Source organism: Hemiscyllium ocellatum, chromosome 5 (genome assembly GCF_020745735.1).
Source record: "Hemiscyllium ocellatum isolate sHemOce1 chromosome 5, sHemOce1.pat.X.cur, whole genome shotgun sequence".
Lineage (NCBI taxonomy): Eukaryota > Metazoa > Chordata > Chondrichthyes > Orectolobiformes > Hemiscylliidae > Hemiscyllium > Hemiscyllium ocellatum.
This window is the reverse complement of record NC_083405.1, coordinates 44,778,656-44,798,418: the sequence shown is the minus strand read 5'-3', so window position 1 is coordinate 44,798,418 and position 19,763 is coordinate 44,778,656. Positions and strand designations below refer to the sequence as shown.

The window sequence follows — 19,763 nt, the reverse complement described above, 5'->3', positions numbered from 1 at the left end:
TTTGAATATTGCATGCAATTCTGGTCTCCTTCCTAAGGGAAGGATATTGTAAAACTTGAAAGGGTTCAGAAAGGTTTTACGAGGATGTTGCCAGAGTTGGAGGATTTGAGCTTTAGGGAGAGGCCGCATAGGCTGGGGCTGTTTTCCCTGGAGCACGGAGGCTGACGATTGACCTGAGGTTTATAAAATCATGAGAGGCATGGAGAGTATAAATGGACAAAGTCTTTTCCCTGGGTGGGGGAGTCCAGAACTAGAAGGCATAGGTTTAGGGTGAGAGCGTACATTTTAAAAGGGACATAAAGAGGCAAATTTTTCACGCAGAGGGTGGTGTGTGAATGGAATGAGCTGCCAGAGGAAGTGGTGGAGGCTGGTACAATTGCAGCATTTAAAATGCATCCTGATGGGTTTATGAATAGAAAGGGTTTAGAAGCATATGGGCCAAATACTGGCAAATGGGACTAGATTAGGCTCTTATATCTGGTCAGCATGGACGAGTTGGACTGAAGGGTCTGTTTCTGTGCTGTACACCTCTGTGACTCTCATGCTATTTGCACTGTAGAAATACTTCAGAATCAAAACACTATTTAACCAAGATATCATGTAGAAATAAACATTTAATATTTATACCCCTAATTATTGCTGAATGCAGGTATTTAAGAAGGCACTTACCCATGAAAAACTGTAATGCAACATTGTTCATAAGAATACTGTCTAGGGGTATCGTGCAAAGTTTTCCAAAGTTCGCAGCAAGCTTGAGCCTATCTACTTCCTGCAGATTAAAATAAGATGTGAATTAACAGTTGAAAATTTGCCACACAGCAACATTTGAGAAATGTTGACTCAGCCACACACTCAAAACCTTGCAACAGTTGCACAAACTAGATTAGAAAAACAATAAACCCAAAAGTCCTATAGTATGTTACATGTAAAGTAAGGTGACCCAAAAAGACCACGGAGAGAAAACAGGGGAATGTTTGGTGTGAGTTGAGGTGACAGCTTAAATTTTTAAATAGTATATTTTATGTACTCAAGACATTCCAGAGTGTTTCAAAGACAAAAATATTTTTATTTTTATATTGCTGTTATTTAAGTCAAACTTCTGCCTACGTACAAATAGGTTTGCATGTTGAAAAATAAATCAAATACTTATATGAGTAAATCGGTGAAATACTGTATCTCTGCTCTCAAAAAGAGAAAACAATGAAGGCGCACTATATTGATTCTTGGAATGAGGGCGTTTTCCTATGACAGACTGAGTAAGATTGATTATATTCTGTGAATAAAAGATCAACTCTTCAAAACATAACATCATTCTAGAAAGGGTCAAAACTTTTTTTGGGCTAGTGTGTCTTAAACTTAGGGGTTGGGAGGTGGGGCATATGGTCTCAAGATTGGGGGTGGAACATTGAATTGAAATGAGCAGAATTTTTATTTTTACTTGGAAGATTAGGAACCTTTCAAATTCTCCACTCGAACAAACTCTCCATACTCTGCTGTTGAGTTTAATTAAAGATGAAAACCATAGATTATTGGGCTCGAAAGGAATCAGGGGGTATTGAGATAGTGTGTGAAGATGAGGTGAGATTAAATATCAACCAAGACTTGATTGAATGATATGGTGGATTTAAGGAGTTTGTGACTTACTCCTGCTTTTATTTTTTTGGCCCTTTAATTATCAAAATTCATTCATCACCTGGGTAGAATCTGACTTATCCTTATTTGAAAGTGGGTAGTGAAAGAAAATGGAAATGGTTTCAATAACTCTCCTTGTGAACACTTGCCTTTGGTTTGTCATTACTATAAATAATGGGATGGTTTCTTTCTGAAAAATGTAAACAATTCTGTCTTGTGACCACCAAACGCACTGTATGCCAATTCAGGAACATTTCCAGTGTAGGAGCTATAATTATGGCATAACTGATGACTACGATGCACAGGCTCCTCGTGTAGTCTTGTTTAACACAAAGTGGATTGGAAATTGCCTCATTAAATACTAATGAATAAGTGATTGATTTAATAAAATTACGTTAGCTCCAAAATCATTTTTCTTCTTATTACAATCTGCAGGGGAAATTCACAAGTTTGAAGAGCAGGCTCCAAGTTGACCATGACAGAGATAAAGAAACATTCTCTTTTAGTTCACAGTAGTATCCCTTTTTGTCCTTTAATTGACCACACCTTCCATCTGAGGATACACACTTGCTTTTATTATTTCCTAACCTTCAACTCTTTTCCCTTGTTTCTGGTTTTGACAAATTGCTAAATCTTTGTCTTTTATATTTTTGTTGAAAGTGACCTGAAATGTTCACTGTCTCCTCAGTTTCAGACACTGTCTGATCTCTATTTAGAGCATTTTCTATTTTTATAACATAATTCACAGATGCCTTATGCATGTTCAGAATCAATTATTTCATTTCAGATACATAAAAGTCAGTTTGTTGTAAGATGGCTTCAGTGTAGCAATGAATAGTGCCTCAAGAGCAATATGTAGTATTGTTACATAGATTCAACATTCCACAACAATTGTAAAGGGCTTTTTACATCATAGATGGTAGGTTTTATAGATGATAGAAAAAAAAAAATATTTCATAAAAATATGAAAATAAAATGCTGTTTTTATATATATAATATATATGTACCAATAGGACATAAATTGAATTGACAAAGTACTTGGAGTCAGAGAGTCATAGAGATGTACAGCACAGAAAGTGACCCTTCAGTCCAACTCATCCATGCCGACTAGATATCCCAACCCAATTTAGACCCACCTGCCAGCACCCGGCCCATATCCCTCCAAACCCTTCCTATTCATAAACCCATCCAGATGCCTCTTAAAATGCTGCTATTATACCAGCCTCCACCACTTCCTCTGGCAGCTCATTCCACACACATACCACCCTCTGAGTGAAAAGGTTGCCCCTTTGGTCTTTTTTGTATCTTTGCCCTCTCACCCTAAACCTATGCCCTCTAGTTCTGAACTCTCCCATCCCAAGGAAAAGACTTTCTCTAATTATCCTATCCGTGTGGGCGGCACGGTGGCACAGTGGTTAGCACTGCTGCCTCACAGCGCCCGAGACCCGGGTTCAATTCCCGACTCAGGCGACTGACTGTGTGGAGTTTGCACGTTCTCCCCGTGTCTGCGTGGGTTTCCTCCGGGTGCTCCGGTTTCCTCCCACAGTCCAAAGATGTGCGGGTCAGGTGAATTGGCCATGCTAAATTGCCCATAATGTTAGGTAAGGGGTAAATGTAGGGGTATGGGTGGGTTGTGCTTTGGCGGGTCGGTGTGGACTTGTTGGGCCGAAGGGCCTGTTTCCACACTGTAAGTAATCTAATCTAATGGAAGAATTGCACGCAATATTCCAACAGTTATTGCGTTGGAATAACCAATGTCCTGTACCTAACCAATGTCCTGTACAGCCGCAACATGACCTCCCACCTCCTGTACTCAATACTCTGACCAATAAAGGAAAGCATACCAAACACCTTCTTCACTATCCTATCTACCTACAACTCCACTTTCAAGGAGCTATGAACCTGCACTCCAAGGTCTCCTTGTTCAGCAACACTCCCTAGGACCTCACCATTAAGTGTATAAGTCCTGCTAAGATTAGCTTTCCCAAATTCAGCACCTCACATTTAACTAAATTAAACTCCATCGATCACTTCTCAGTCCATTGGCCCATCTGATCAAAATCCCGTTGTACTCAGAGGTAACCTTCTTCGCTGTCCATTACACCTCTAATTTTGGTGTCATCTGCAAACTTACTAACTATATCTCTTTTGCTCACATCCAAATCATTTATATAAATGACGAAAAGTTGTGGACCCAGCACCAATCTTCGTGGCACTCCACTGGTCACAGGCCTCCAGTCTGAAAACAACCCACCACCACCACCCTCTGTCTTCTACCTTTGAGCCAGTTCTTTATCCAAATGGCTAGTTCTCCCTGTATTCCGGGAGAGCTAACATAACTCACTAGTCTCCCATGAGGAGCCTTGTCGAATGCCTTACTGAAGTCCACATAGATCAGGTCCAGCGTTCTGCCCTCATCAATCCTCTTTGTTACTTCTTCAAAAAACTCAATCAAGTTTGTGAAACATGATTTCCCATACATAAAGCCATGCTGACTATCCCTAATCAGTCCTTGCCTTTCCAAATATATGTACATCCTGTCCCTCAGGACTCCCTCTAACAACTTGCCCACCACCATGTCAGGTTCACTGATCCATAGTTCCCTGGCTTGTCCTTACCTCCTTTCTTTAACAGTGGCACCATGTTAGCCAACCTCCAGTCTTCTGCCACCTCACCAGTAACTATCAATGATACAAATATCTCAGCAAGAGGCCCAGCAATCACTTCCCTAGCTTCCCACAGAATTCTAGGGTACACCTGACCATGTCCTGGGGATTTATCCACTTTTACACATTTCAAGCACATCCTCCCCTGTAATATGGACACTTTTTCAAGACTATTTCCCTACAATCTATATCTTCCATGTCCTTCTCCACAGTAAATACAGATGCAAAATACTTGTTTAGTATCTCCCCCATTTTCTGTGGCTCCACACAAAGGCCACCTTGTTGATCTTTGAGGGGCCCTATTCTCTCCCTGGTTACCCTTTCGTCATTAATGTATTTGTAAAAACCTTTTGGACTCTCCTTAATTCTATTTGCCAAAGCTATCTCATGTCCCTTTTTGCCCTCCTGATTTCCCTCTTAAGAATACTCCTACTGCCTTCATACTCTTTTAAGGATTCACTCGATCTATCCTGTCTATACCTGACATGTTTCCTTCTTTTTCTTAACCAAACCCTCAATTTCTTTAGTCATTCAGCATTCCCTATACTACCAGCCTTTCCTTTCACCCTAACAGGAATATAACTTTCTCTGTACTCTCATTACCTCGTTGTGGTTCTGTTCGCCGAGCTGGAAGTTTTTGCTGCAAACGTTTTGTTCCGTGGCTAGGGAACATCATCAGTGCTATTGGAACCTCCTGTGAAGCGCTGCTTTGATGTTTCTTCCGGTATTTATAGTGGTTTGTTCTTGCCGCTTCCGGGTGACACCACTATAAATACTGGAAGAAACATCAAAGCAGCGCTTCACAGGAGGCTCCAATAGCACTGATGATGTTCCCTAGCCAGGGAACGAAACGTTTGCAGCAAAAACTTCCAGCTCGGCGAACAGAACCACAACAACGGACACCCGAGCTACAAATCTTCAACCAGACTTTAAACTCTCATTACCCCATTTCTGAAGGCTTCCCATTTTCGAGCCATTCCTTTACCCGCGAACCTCTGCCCCCAATCAACTTTTGAAAGTTCTTGCCTAATGCCATCAAACTTGGCCTTTCTCCAATTTACAACGTCAACTTTTAGATCTGGTCTATCCTTTTCCATCATTATTTTAAAACTAATAGAAGTATAGGCGCTGGCCCCAAAGTACTCCCCCACTGTCACCTCAGTCACCTACCATAAGAACATAAGACTTAGGAGTGGAAGTAAGGCCAATCGGCCCATCGAGTCCACTCTGCCATTCAATCATGGCTGATGGGCATTTCAACTCCACTTACCAGCATTCTCCCCGTAGCCCTTAATCCTTTTTGACATCAAGAATTTATCAATCTCTGCCTTGAAGACATTTAGCGTCCCGGCCTCCACTGCACTCTGCGGCAATGAATTCCCCAGGCCCACCACTCTCTGGCTGAAGAAATGTCTCCGCATTTCTTTTCTGATTTGACCCCCTCTAATTCTAAGGCTGTGTCCACGGGTCCTAATCTCCTCGCCTAACGGAAACAATTTCCTACCCTTTCTAAGCCATGGATTATCTTGTAAGGTTCCATTAAATCTCCCCTTAATCTTCTAAACTCCAAAGAATACAATCCCAGGATCCTCAGCTGTTCCTCGTATGTTAGAACAGCCATTCCAGGGATGATCCGTGTGAATCTCCACTGGGCACGCTCCAGTGCCAGTATGTCCTTCCTGAGGTGTGGGGACCAAAACTGGACACAGTACTCCAAATGGGGCCTAACCAGAGCTTTATTAAGCCTCAGTAGCACAACGGTGCTTTTATATTCCAACCCTCTTGAGATAAATGACAACATTGCATTTGCTTTCTTAATCACGGACTCAACCTGCATGTTTACCTTTATAGAATCCTCGACTAGCATTTCCAGACCCCTTTGTACTTTGGCTTTACGAATTTTCTCACCGTTTAGAAAGTAGTCTATGCTTTTATTCTTTTTTCCAAAGTGCAAGACATCACATTTGTTCACGTTGAATTGCAAGAGCCATTTTCTGGACCACTCTCCCAAACTGTCTAGATCTTTCTGAAGCCTCCCCACTTCCTCAGTACTACTGCCTGTCTACCTAACTTCATATCATCGGCAAACTTCACTAGAATGCCCCCAGTCCCTTCATCCAGATCATTAATATATAATGTGAACAGCTGCGGCCATATCACTGAACCCTGCGGGACACCGCTTGTCACCTGCTGCCATTCTGATAAAGAACCTTTTATCCCAACTCTCTGCCTTCTGTCAGACAGCCAATCCTCAATCCATACCAGTAGCTCACCTCGAACACCATGGGCCTTCACCTTGCTCAGCAGCCTCCTGTGTGGCACCTTATCAAAGGCCTTTTGGAATTCTAGATAGACCACATCCACTGGGTTTCCCTGGTCTAACCTACTTGTCACCTCTTCAAAGAATTCCAACAGGTTTGTCAGACACGACCTCCCCTTACTAAATCCATATTGATTTGTTCTCATCAGACTCTGCTCTTCCAATAATTTAGAAACCTCATCCTTAATGATAGATTCTAGAATTTTACCAACAACCGAGGTTAGGCTAATTGGCCTATAATTTTCCATCTTTTGTCTTGATCCTTTCTTGAACAAGGGGGTTACAACAGCAATCTTCCAATCATCCGGGACTTTCCCTGACTCCAGTGACTTTTGAAAGATCTCAACCAATGCCTCCGCAATTTCCTCAGCCACCTTTCTTAGAACTCTAGGATGTATCCCATCGGGGGCCAGGAGATTTATCAATTTTAAGACCTTTTAGCTTTTCTAGCACTTTCTCTTTTGTAATGGCAACCATACTCAACATAGCCCCCTGACTCCCTTTAATTGTTGGGATATTACTCATGTCTTCCACTGTGAAAACTGACGCAAAGTACTTGTTAAGTTCTCCTGCTATTTCCTTATCTCCCATCACTAGGCTTCCAGCATCAGTTTGAAGTGGCCCAATGTCTCCTTTTGCCTGTCGTTTGTTTCTTATGTATTGAAAGAAACTTTTACTATCATTTCTAATATTACTGACTAGCCTACTTTCATATTTGATCCTTTCCTTCCTTGTTTCGCTCTGTTATCCTCTGTTTGTTTTTGTAGCCTTCCCAATCTTCTGATTTCCCAGTGCTCTTTATAGGATCTCTCTTTTTCTTTAATACATTTCCTGACTTCCTTTGTCAGCCATGGCTGTCTAATCCCTCCCCAGATAATCTTTCTTTTCTCGGGGATGAACCTCTGTACAGTGTCCTCAATTATACCCACAAACTCCTGCCATTTGTGCTCTAATGTCTTCCCCGCTAGGCTCTGCTTCCAATCTATTTTTGTCAGTTCCTCTCTCATGTCCTCATAATTACCTTTATTTAACTATAACACCATTACATCAGATTTTGCCTTCTCTCGTTCAAACCGTAGACTGAACTCTACCATATTATGATCGCTGTTTCCCAAGGGTTCCCCTACTTTAAGATCTTTTATAAAGTCTGGTTCATTACATAGCACTAGGTCCAGAATAGCCTGCTCCCTTGTGGGCTCCATGACAAGCTGTTCCAAAAAGCCATCCCGTAAGCAATCCATTAATTCCCTTACTTTGGATCCACTGGCAACATTATTTACCCAGTCCACATGCATATTGAAGTCTCCCATGATCACCGTGACCTTGCCTTTCTGACATGCCTCCTCTATTTCCTGGTACATGTTGCGCCCCTGGTCCTGACCACTGTTAGGAGGTCTGTACATAACTCCCATTATGTTTTTTTTGCCTTTGTGGTTCCTCAATTCCACCCACACAGACTCCACATCATCCGACACTATGTCATTCAGTGCCATAGATTTAATTTTGTTCTTAACTGACAAGGCAACCCCACCTCCCTCTGCCCACTTCCCTGTCTTTTCGATAAGTTGAAAATCCTTGGAGGTTTAACTGTCAGTCCTGAACCCCCCCGCCCCCGTAACCACGTCTCTGTGATGCCTACCACATCATAATCATTCACTATGTTCTGTGCCATTAGTTCATCTGCTTTGTTACGAATGCTACGAGTATTCAGGTAAAGTGCCTTAATGCTAACTTTATCATTAGAGATATTGTAAGTCATAAGAAGACCTAAGTTATCCTTCCTTTTTGCTGCATTCCCAGTCTGCCTCGAGTTTAAATCTGCCCTGCCTTATTTTCCAAGAGTACGCGAAGTTTTGCACCTTCTCTAGTAGGTACATCCACATATTGAATCAGAAACTTTTCTTGTACACACTTAACAAGTTCCTCTCCATCTAAACCCTTAACACTATGGCAATCCCAGTCTCTTATATTAATTTGGTATTATGTTACACATTAAGCTTCTCAAACTTTGGCATTCAAACATTTCATCAAGTTGATTGCGATTTTCAAAGATATCCGCCATTGCCAGAAATTACTTTCCCTTTATCCCCTCATGTCATACAGTACTTCAACAGGATTACAGATCTCCTTCACTTTCTGATATCAATTGCATGCTCTGCCTGTCAAAAAGCTAAGTTGATGAACTACCTTATCAACACAGGTAAATGTGCATATTATTACGACAGTTGAGAAACAACTTCTGATTTCACCACTGTAATTCATTAGTTAACATTCAAAGAAATGTTACAAGTGGGCAAGATCCACAGATCTGTTTACCTGTACTCATGCGGTTAAGTTTACAAGGTAACGGTTTAACATTTGGATGTTACGCAACCTTATGAGACACTGAAACCATTTGATACTAATGACATTACAAGTCATGAACCAGAATTTAGACCCTTGAATCTTCTCCACAATTGAAGGAGAATACAACTGATCTGATTGTGGCCTCGGCTCTACTTTTCTATCCACACTATTTACATTAAGCATTGGAGTTTAATTTAGATGCTGTATCTTGGGAAAGCTAATCTTAGCAGGATTTATACACTTAATGGGAAGGTCCGAGGGAGTGTTGCTGAACAAAGAGACCTTGGAGTGCAGGTTCATAGCTCCTTGAAAGTGGAGTCGCAGGTAGATAGGATAGTAAAGAAGGCACTTGGTATGCTTTCCTTTATTGGTCAGAGTATAGAGTACAGGAGTTAGAAGGTCATGTTGTGGCTGTACAGGACATTGGTTAGGCCACAGTTGGAATATTACATGCAATTCTAGTCTCCTTCCTATCGGAAAGACGTTGTGAAACTTGAAAGGGTTCAGGAAAGATTTACAAGGATGTTGCCAGGATTGGAGGATTTGAGCTAGAGGGGAGGCTGAAGAGGCTGGGGCTGTTTTTCCTGGAGGTTCGGAGCCTGAGGGGTGAGCTTATAAAAGGTTTACAAAATTATGAGGGGCATGGATAGGGTAAATAGACAATGTCTTTTCCTTAGGGTCGGGGAGTCCAGAACTAGAGGGCATAGGTTTAGGGTGAGAGGGGAAAGATATAAAAGAAACCTAAGTGGCAACTTTTTCACACAGAGGGTGGTACGTGTATGGAATGAGCTGCCAGAGGAAGCGGTGGAGGCTGATACAAATGCAACATTGAAGAGGCATTTGGATGGGTATATGTTGTGGTTCTGTTCGCCGAGCTGGAAGTTTTTGTTGCAAACGTTTCGTCCCCTGGCTAGGCGACATCATCAGTGCTTTGGAGCCTCCTGCGAAGCGCTTCTTTGATGTTTCTTCCGGTATTTATAGTGGTCTGTCCTTGCCGCTTCCGGTTGTCAGTTTCAGCTGTCCGCTGTAGTGGTTGGTATATTGGGTCCAGGTCGATGTGTTTGTTGATGGAGTTTGTGGATGAATGCCATGCCTCAAGGAATTCCCTGGCTGTTTCCTGTCTGGCTTGCCCTATGATAGTAGTGTTGTCCCAGTCGAGTTCATGTTGCTTGTTGTCTGCGTGTGTGGCTACTAGGGATAGCTGGTCATGTCGTTTCGTGGCTAGTTGATGTTCATGTATGCGGATTGTTAGCTGTCTTCCTGTTTGTCCTATATAGTGTTTTGTGCAGTCCTTGCATGGTATTTTGTACACTACATTAGTTTTGCTCATGTTGGGTATCGGGTCCTTCGTTCTAGTAAGTTGTTGTCTGAGCGTGGCTGTTGATTTGTGTGCCGTTATGAGTCCTAAGGGTGGCAGTAGTCTGGCTGTCAGTTCTGAAATGCTCCTGATGCATGGTAGTGTGGCTAGTCCTTTTGGTTGTGGCGTGTCCTCGTTCCATGTTCTTTCTCTTAGGCATCTGTTGATGAAGTTGCGCGGGTATCCGTTTTTGGCGAATACCTTGTATAGGTGTTCCTCTTCTTCTTTTTGCAGTTCTGGTGTACTGCAGTGTGTTGTGGCCCTTTTGAATAGTGTCCTGATGCAGCTTCGTTTGTGTGTGTTGGGGTGGTTACTTTCATAGTTTAGGACTTGGTCTGTGTGTGTTGCTTTCCTGTATACCCTTGTGGTGAATTCTCTGTTCGGTGTTCTCTGTACTATCACGTCTAGGAATGGGATTTGGCTGTCCTTTTCTTCTTCTCTCGTGGGTATATGAATAGGAAGGGTTTGGAGGGATATGGGCCGGGTGCTGGCAGGTGGGACAAGATTAGGTTGGGATGTCTGGTCGGCTGGACGGGTTGGACCGAAGCGTCTGTTTCCATGCTGTACATCTCTATGACTCTATAATAGGTCTAACACAGTCTTAAACATCTTCTATGACTGTCTCCATTGAACTCTGGACAAAAGAATGACTGGAAGTTAGTTCAAACATCCCATTAATACCTAAAGAATAGGAGGCAAGAATTAAGGACCATCACCATTATTAAAATAGGGTTAGAGACAGATATGCCCTAATGGTTTGTATCTTTGGACCATAAAAGTAATGGCTACCGAGAAAGTGGATGCATTGATAGCAATTTTTCAAAACTCTTTGGATTCTGGAGAAGTATCAGAGGATTGGAAAACTACCAATGTGATACCCTTATTCAAAAAGGCAGGAAGACAAAAAGCAGGTAATTACAGTCCAATTAACCTAACATCTGTTGTTGGCAAAATGTTGGAATCCATTAAAGAAATAACAACAACGCATTTGAAAAATCATAATCTAATCAAGCAGAGTCAGCATGGTTTCATGAAAGGGAAATTTATTAGAGTTTTTCAAAGAAATCCAAATCATAGTAGACAGAAGGAAAACAGTAGATGCATTGTATTTGGACTTGCAGGTGTTCGACAAGATATGTTACAAAAGGTTAAATCTTAAGATAGCAGCCTTCAACTTGGTGTTAGAGGTAGTACACTGGCATTTACAGAGAATTGGCTAATGGGAAGGAAACAGCAAGTGGGGATAAGGGACTCTTGCTCAAATTGTCAACCTGTAATCTGTGGAATTTCACAGGGAGCAGTGTGGGACTGCAAGTGTTTACAATGCATATTAATGACTTAGAGGAAGGAAACAACTGTACTGTAGTCAATTTGCAGACAACATAATTGCTAGACAGATACAAACAGTTTTCAGAAAGAGATTGATAGGTTGAGTGGACAAAAAGTTGGCAAATTCAATAAAATGTAGGAAAATCTGAATTTGTTCTTTTTGGGAAGGGAGAATTAAAGAACAGAATCTTACTTAAATGGAGAAAAACCGCAGAAAACTGCAACGCAAAGGGCTTTGGGGATTCTTATGCATGAAACGGAAGGCTAGCATTCAGATGCCAATAGTAATCATTAAGTCTCATGGAATGTTGGCCCTTATTTCAAGGGAATTGGAATATAACAAAAGAAAATATTACTACAACTGTACAAGGTGTTGGTGAAATCACAGAGTACAATAAGCAGTTTTTGTCTTATTTAAGGAAAGATACCATTCAATTGGAAGCAGTTCAAAGAAGGTTCACTAGGACGAGCCAAGATATGTCGGGATTGTCTTATGAGCAAAGGTTAAACAGTTTTGGACTCTACTCACTGGAGTTTATAAGATTGTGAGGTGATCTCTTTCCAGCATTTAGCACTCTGGGCTTGACAGGGTAAATGTGGAAACAATGTTTCCCTCAGGGCAGAGTCTAGGATCAGAGGGCACAGTCTCAACATAAAGGGGTACCAATTTAATACTGAGATGAGGAGGAATTTCTTCTTTTGGAGGGTTAAGACTCTTCGGAACTTCTTGCAGGGCACAGTCCTTGTGTATATTTAAGGCTAAAGTAGATAGATAGATTTTTGATCAATAAGGGCATCAAGAGTTCCGGGGAAAATGTAGGAAAATGGATGTGAGGAACATTAGCTCAGCTATGATCCTAAAGAATAGAGGAGGCGGCTCGAGGAGCTGAACGGACTACTCCTATTCCTATTTATTATGGTCTTATGGACTCCTTACAAGGGAAAAAAAAACCTCATCATCTCTAGGTAAAATGGGAGGAGAGTTATTTTTAAATGGAGTCCCCTGGTTGTAAACTCCTCCAAAAGGAGAACATGCTTTCTGCACCTACCTTGTCAAGTCCACTAAGGAACTTCTAAGCTTCGAAGAAGACCGCAACTTATCTCTCTAAATATAGAAATATAGATTGATATAAGCTGAACCAGTTCAACTTTCTGTCACAGATAACCTCTTCATTCCATAGAACAATCGAGTAAACCTCTTAAACAGTGGTACCACTGTTTAAGAAGGGCGGTAAAGACAAGCCAGGGAACTATAGACTAGCGAGCCTGACCTCGGTGGTGGGCAAGTTGTTGGAGGGAGTCCTGAGGACAGGATGTACATGTATTTGGAAAGGCAAGGACTGATTAGGGATAGTCAACATGGCATTGTGTGTGGGAAATCACGTCTCACAAACTTGACTGAGATTTTTGAAGATGTAACAAGGAAGATTGATGAGGGCAGAGCAGTAGATGTGATCTATATGGACTTCAGTAAGGCATTTGACAAGGTTCACCATGGGAGGCTGATTAGCAATGTTAGATCTCATAGAATACAGTAGAGCTAGCCATTTGGATACATAACTGGCTCAAAGGTAGAAGACAGAGAGTGGTGGTGGAGGATTGTTTTTCAGTCTGGAGGCCTGTGACCAGTGCAGTACCACAAAGATCAGTGCTGGGTCCTCTATTCTTTGTCATTTACATAAATGATTTGGATGCAAGCACAAGAGGTACAGTTAGTAAGTTTGCAGAAGACACCAAAATTGAAGGTGTAGTGGACAGCGAAGAGGGTCGCACCTTATCTTCCACCTAGGAACCCTCCAACCACAAGGGATGAACTCAGATTTCTCCAGTTTCCTCATTTCCCCTCCCCCCACCTTGTCTCAGTCCCAACCCTCTAACTCAGCACCACCTTCCTAACCTGCAATCTTCTTCCTGACCTCTCCGTCCCCACCCCCACTCCGGCCTATCACCCTCACCTTAACCTCCTTCCATCTATCTCATTTCCAACACCCCTCCCCCAAGTCCCTCCTCCCTACCTTTTATCTTAGCCTGCTTGGCACACTTTCCTCATTCCTGAAGAAGGGCTCATGCCCGAAACGTCGATTCTCCTGCTCCTTGGATGCTGCCTGACCTGCTGCGCTTTTCCAGCAACACATTTTCAGCTCTGATCTCCAGCATCTGCAGTCCTTACTTTCTCCCAAACGTATAGACTGACCTATGAATCAGCCATGTGAGAAACAAGGAAATTTTGGCCCGAAGTCAGTAAAGAGGTGACCTTTACATGAGATTAACCATCTCTCAAAAATGCAAGATGACGAAACCGAATTCAGTGCTTCAGATATGCTCTCATCAATGCCCTGTTCAACAGTTCAAACAAAAGTCACACCCTACTTTTATAATCTTTTCCCTTGCAATGAACAATATTTCATTTATAGGCATGCAAAATAAATCATTCATGTCTGGCATAATGAGATTGGTGGAATGGGAAGGCAAAAGCTCTATGGTCAGGAAAGGTAATTCAGAGAGGTGAAATAAATGAATCATAGAACAAAGGCAATGCTCCTGGACAGAGGCCAAACCAAGAACAACCAAAGGACTAATTAAATAACAAAAAAAAGTCAATTTTAAAGGGAACCCCTACTGGATTATTTAAATCTAGGGCTGTGAAATATCTAAAGGCCTAAAATGTAACGGATAAGCATGTTCAAAGATGTGGCACCTGGGATCAAATAGAACTGTTTGATTTCTGTTAAGAATACTGTGCAGGTGATTTCCAAGACTCATGAAAAGACAGAAACAGTAAACATGCTTTGTTTTGAGAACTTGTAGATACCTCGTATTTCTATGAATTGTCCAAAGTTGGATGCAGTGCAAGGAAAGAGAGGTGTAAATGCATTTGATTTGATCATTAACACATTTAGATCTAATTGCTTGTAAGAATTAGCATTAACGACAATTTCTCCTACAGATTCTTACGATCAAGGTAATATGTGGGTGGTCAATACCGTCACAAATAGTGACTCATCCAGGTCTTCAGGTGTGGTGGAAAGAAGAAACAAAACCTTTGAAAATGAATTGAAATGTTGCCTACAGATAAGCACACAATGTGACACTACACTCAATGGGCTAACACTTACATAGACAGTAGGTAAGCTGTTGTGGCTTTACATCATTATATGGTAACATAGAATTGAGGAGGGGATGTTACCTCAGGAGGAAGATATATACAGAATGAGCCAGCAATTGAGGAATTAGTGGGAGCTGCTAGACTACCGGAGGCAGTAGTGATAAAAGGTTACAGCACATCAGAAGGGAATAGACCCTGTTCAACCGGATAACCAAAACAACAGCAGTTGAGCCTGAAGTGATGAATATAGTCCACTTCCATAGTGTGGGATTGTGTTCAAATAATGAGCAAAATAGGTGAGTGGTGAAAATAGCCTCTATATTCAGCAACCGCAGTAGCACAAGCTTGAGGCAGTGATGGAACAATAAAATGCAGTTCTTACATATATTGAAATTCCATCACTATGGTGTTACATTGTTTTATCTACAATACATAAAGGTTTGAAGGACTTCTGTCCTGGAGAGACAGGAGATGAGTTAAACATCAGTTAAATAGAGGTTGTTACTTCTGATGGAATTAAGACCATCTATCTGGTCCACTTGCATAATTAAAGAGGTGTTAGTCCTTTTGGCTTTTAAGTTATCAAATGTTAGTAAAAATACTAGGCTAAATGCTCGAAACAAATTAGGAATTATACCTGTATTTAACTAAAGAATAAAGGACATTAAACTGATTCTTGCAGCTGGGTTGTGAGATTTGTTTACTATTTGCCAGTGTGAGTTTCATTCATTCATTTATGCATGCAATTGCATACAAGTGCTGTTTGAATAGTTAGTTCCTTAAAGGGATGGCAGTCCAGTTATAAGGTTTTAAATGGGAAATAGAAGGGAAAACTGTTTGATGTTGTATAAGCTTTCAGGTCCGAGAGAAGGTTGGTAAGGGCTGATTAATACTATAATGTTTTGTGGAAATTTGATGGGAATGGTATAATTTACGATACTTACACCTATTCAGAAGTAGCTTTTGATGTAGAAGTAGGCCTGGTAAGGGTCAAAGGTGTGAAGAAGCAGTAATGGGTTTGGAAGTAATGTTTTAATTTTAGTCTATCTTGCAATAGTAAAATGTAGTACAAAACTGTGTTTTTATGAATGAATCAGTGTTATGAATGAATGAAATGGGAATTCAGTGTTCGCTTGTGAATGAGTTAGTAAAGCAGTTATGAATGAGTAAATATAAAGCGTTTGTAAGTGGGTTAGTGAAGGGACCTACAGTACAATATCTCACAAGAGGGATATGGTAGAGGAAAGAAAAAGTGATGGGAAGAACAAACAGGGTAAAAGCTGCCAAGTACATTTGAAGAAGAGGGGAAAAGGTGGTAGCACCACACTGCATTTAGCATAACCTCATGAAAATGTTGAGGGCATACCATGAGAGAGAGGCCACATTTGGAATGATAGGCAGATACTGGTGGTGGCAATGAATTGGAACAGGCATGGCAAAACATAGTCAGCAATTCTGGTATATGCCCGGACTGACCTGGGAAGGCAAGTCAAGGTCCCATGTTGTGTCAACCATATCGAATGGGGCCATAGGAGCAGCTACAAATTGATCCTTTCACAGAGTCAGTGGGGGAAAAAACTTGTAGTTTGGTCACATTAACCAATTTATAGGGTGGGTGTAAGTGTATCCTACACACAACTGAACAATGAAAATGTTGCTTGAATAATGTCAGAAGAGGTAATCCCAATATGGGGATTAATGAAATCAAATAGGAAGTAAGGGCTACAGGACGAGTGATTAAACTGCAGTAAGCAATTAAAAAGGCACATGGAATTTTTGCCTCAGAGTATAAAACTAGGGAAGTCTTGAACAATGCAGGGTGTTGGTAAGGCTGCATGTGGATTACTGTTGCAAATGTGTTGCTGGTCAAAGCACAGCAGGCCAGGCAGCATCTCAGGAATAGAGAATTCGACGTTTCGAGCATAAGCCCTTCATCAGGAATAAGAGAGAGAGAGCCAAGCAGGCTAAGATAAAAGGTAGGGAGGAGGGACTAGGGGGAGGGGCGAACTCACTTCCCTCCAAGGCCCCAAGGGATCCTTCCATATCCGCCACAAGTTCACCTGTACCTCCACACACATCGTCTATTGCATCCGCTGCACCCGATGTGGCCTCCTCTATATTGGTGAGACAGGCCGCTTACTTGCGGAACGCTTCAGAGAACACCTCCGGGCCGCCCGAACCAACCAACCCAATCACCCCGTGGCTCAACACTTTAACTCTCCCTCCCACTCCACCGAGGACATGTAGGTCCTTGGACTCCTCCACCGGCAGAACACAACTACACGACGGCTGGAGGAGGAGCGCCTCATCTTCCGCCTGGGAACCCTCCAACCACAAGGTATGAATTCAGATTTCTCCAGTTTCCTCATTTCCCCTCCCCCCACCTTGTCTCAGTCGGTTCCCTCAACTCAGCACCGCCCTCCTAACCTGCAATCCTCTTCCTGACCTCTCCGCCCCCACCCCACTCCGGCCTATCACCCTCACCTTGACCTCCTTCCACCTATCCCACCTCCATCGCCCCTCCCCCTAGTCCCTCCTCCCTACCTTTTATCTTAGCCTGCTTGGCTCTCTCTCTCTTATTCCTGATGAAGGGCTTATGCTCGAAACGTCGAATTCTCTATTCCTGAGATGCTGCCTGGCCTGCTGTGCTTTGACCAGCAACACATTTGCAGCTGTGATCTCCAGCATCTGCAGACCTCATTTTTTACTGTGGATTACTGTGTACAGTTTTGGTCCCATACTTGAAAAGAATATACTGGCATGAAAGGCAGTTCAAAAGAGATTCAACTGGCTAATTCCTGGGATGAAGAGGCTTAATTAACTGATAACAGTTGGACAGATTAGGTCTTTATTCATTACAGTTAAGCAGAATGATGGGTGATTTTTTGAAGAAATATACAAGAATCTGAAGTGATTTGACAGAGTAGATGCTTCCATTTGTGGGGGAATCTTGAAGCAGGGGACATAGTTACAGAATAAGGGATTAATCATTTAAAACTGAGACATAAGGGAATTTCTTCTCTCAAGTGGTAGTGAATATCTGAATTACCCTTATTGCTTTCTTGATCTAATGTCTTGTCATTCCCTTTTTATTCCCATTTTCCTCATTAGAAATATTAACTTTCATGATCCATTTTCATAACCCATAAGGCAGGATAGTGGCTCAATAATTAGCATTGCTGCCTCACAGTGCCAGGGATTAGTATTCAATTTTAGCATTGGGCGACTGTCTGTGTCAAGTTTGCACATTTTCCCCACGTATGCACGGGTTACCTCCTACAATCCACAGATGTGCAAGTTAGATAGACTGGTCGTGCTAAATCGCCCCTAGTACCCATGGATATATAGGTTAGGTGGATTGGCCATAGGTCATGCAGGGTTGTGGGGATGGGGGTAGGGGTTAGGTCTGAGTGGGATGCTCATCAGACATTCAGCATGGATGCTATGGACACTGAGCCAAGCTTCCACATGGTAGGGATTTTATGATTCTACATAGGAGAGTAGCATATACTGTAATCTACACAAAGCAAAAAATCCTTGCCCAGAATCTGTGCAAATGGGAGGTAGCATGAGGCCAGCCAGTTTGGAATCCTAAATGCAGCTGTTATCCCCAGTTGAAGGTTTTATTGACATGAATAATTTTCATACTCAACCCAATCAGCAGTTCGCCATCAGCTGCAATGTATTGAATTCATACTTTATATGAAAACATCTGATCGCTTCTTATTGCATTTAAATGCCACCTGAAGGTCAGGTATAAATCATAAGTTAATTTATTCTTTTAATGCAGATTTCAACTTCCACATGTTATTTCATAGGGAGATACCCTGGGACAGAAGCCTTTAAGAGTTTTGCACCCTGCGTCGTGAGATATTCAATACTATTCCCATTTTGTCAAGGCCTGCAAATGTATATTGTTTGGAGGAAGCAGCAAAAGTCTCCCTTTAACTCTCTGTAGCAGGAGCAAGAAAATACATCGGAGACAGTAAAAACTGAAAAATGTCTTGGTGTAAAAATTAAAAGAAACAATAGCCTTCAGATCACAAAGATTACAATGGAAGTTGAGTCAAATGCAAAGAATCAGCAAAACCCCAGATTCATCAAGGAATAGCACCCTCACACAGACTGCCACTTTTTTTTTCTATTTTAAAAAAAGGTCACTCTACATTTCTGATAGGAGATTTTGATCAGGGCTCCCTCAGAATCACTGAGCCAAACTTTCACAATAACACATTGTTTGAAGTGCAGAATTGTTGAGAAGTGCAAACCATATTCTTTCCACAGGAGTAAGCAGCATAGCCTGAAATTTGAAGGTACATGTAAATTGGTTACCAGAGGGGAAAGATTCAGCTCATGGGGAATGGGGTGGGGATAACTGGCCTGAAGTAGGCAAAATGAGGAGGGGGCAGCTCTCAGAGAATGTCAGGTTAGATCCTGAGAGTTGTAAGGATCTGAGGGAGATGTTTAAATTGGAATTAGATTAGAATCCTTCCAGCATGGAAACAGGCCTTTCAGCCCAACAAGTCCACACCAACCCTCCAAAGAGCAACCCACCCTACACTTAGCCCTGACTAATGCACCTGACACTATAGCCAATTCACCTAACCTGCATACCTTTGGATCTTGGAGTAAAACGGAGCACCCAGAGGAAACCCAAGCAGACAAGGGGAGAATGTGCAAATTCCACACTGACAGTCGCTAGCTAATTATGGGATCAGCTATTTAGTTACTCAGGAGCTAACTATGTACTTGATCTAACTGTTCTCAAGAAAGTACTCACTTTCTTTCATCAGAACAGTTAAATTTAAATGAATACTTTGAGAGTTCCAGACGTAAAGGAAATGCTAAGAAGGATCCTCAATTTCCAGGCAATTCTTTTGAAGTGCTGATGGGAATTCTGCAGGGTTCACTTTCTATTTACTCTGAAATAATGACTGGCCATTGAAAGATCCAGGTCAATTTTTTTTCCCCCTAAGTTACTCAATATGTCTGTGCAAAGTATTGATC

At 41.9% G+C, this 19,763-nt stretch overlaps 1 protein-coding gene across 3 annotated transcripts in view; it reads right to left on the bottom strand.

Moving 5' to 3' along the window:
* Positions 1-19,763, bottom strand: part of snx13 (sorting nexin 13) — a 180,476-nt gene that overhangs the window by 58,868 nt on the left and 101,845 nt on the right. For all 3 annotated transcript variants that reach the window (XM_060824730.1, XM_060824731.1, XM_060824732.1), the window contains one exon: positions 670-769. In XM_060824730.1, the coding sequence (XP_060680713.1) occupies positions 670-769 (100 nt within the window). The remainder of the gene's footprint in view (positions 1-669; positions 770-19,763) is intronic.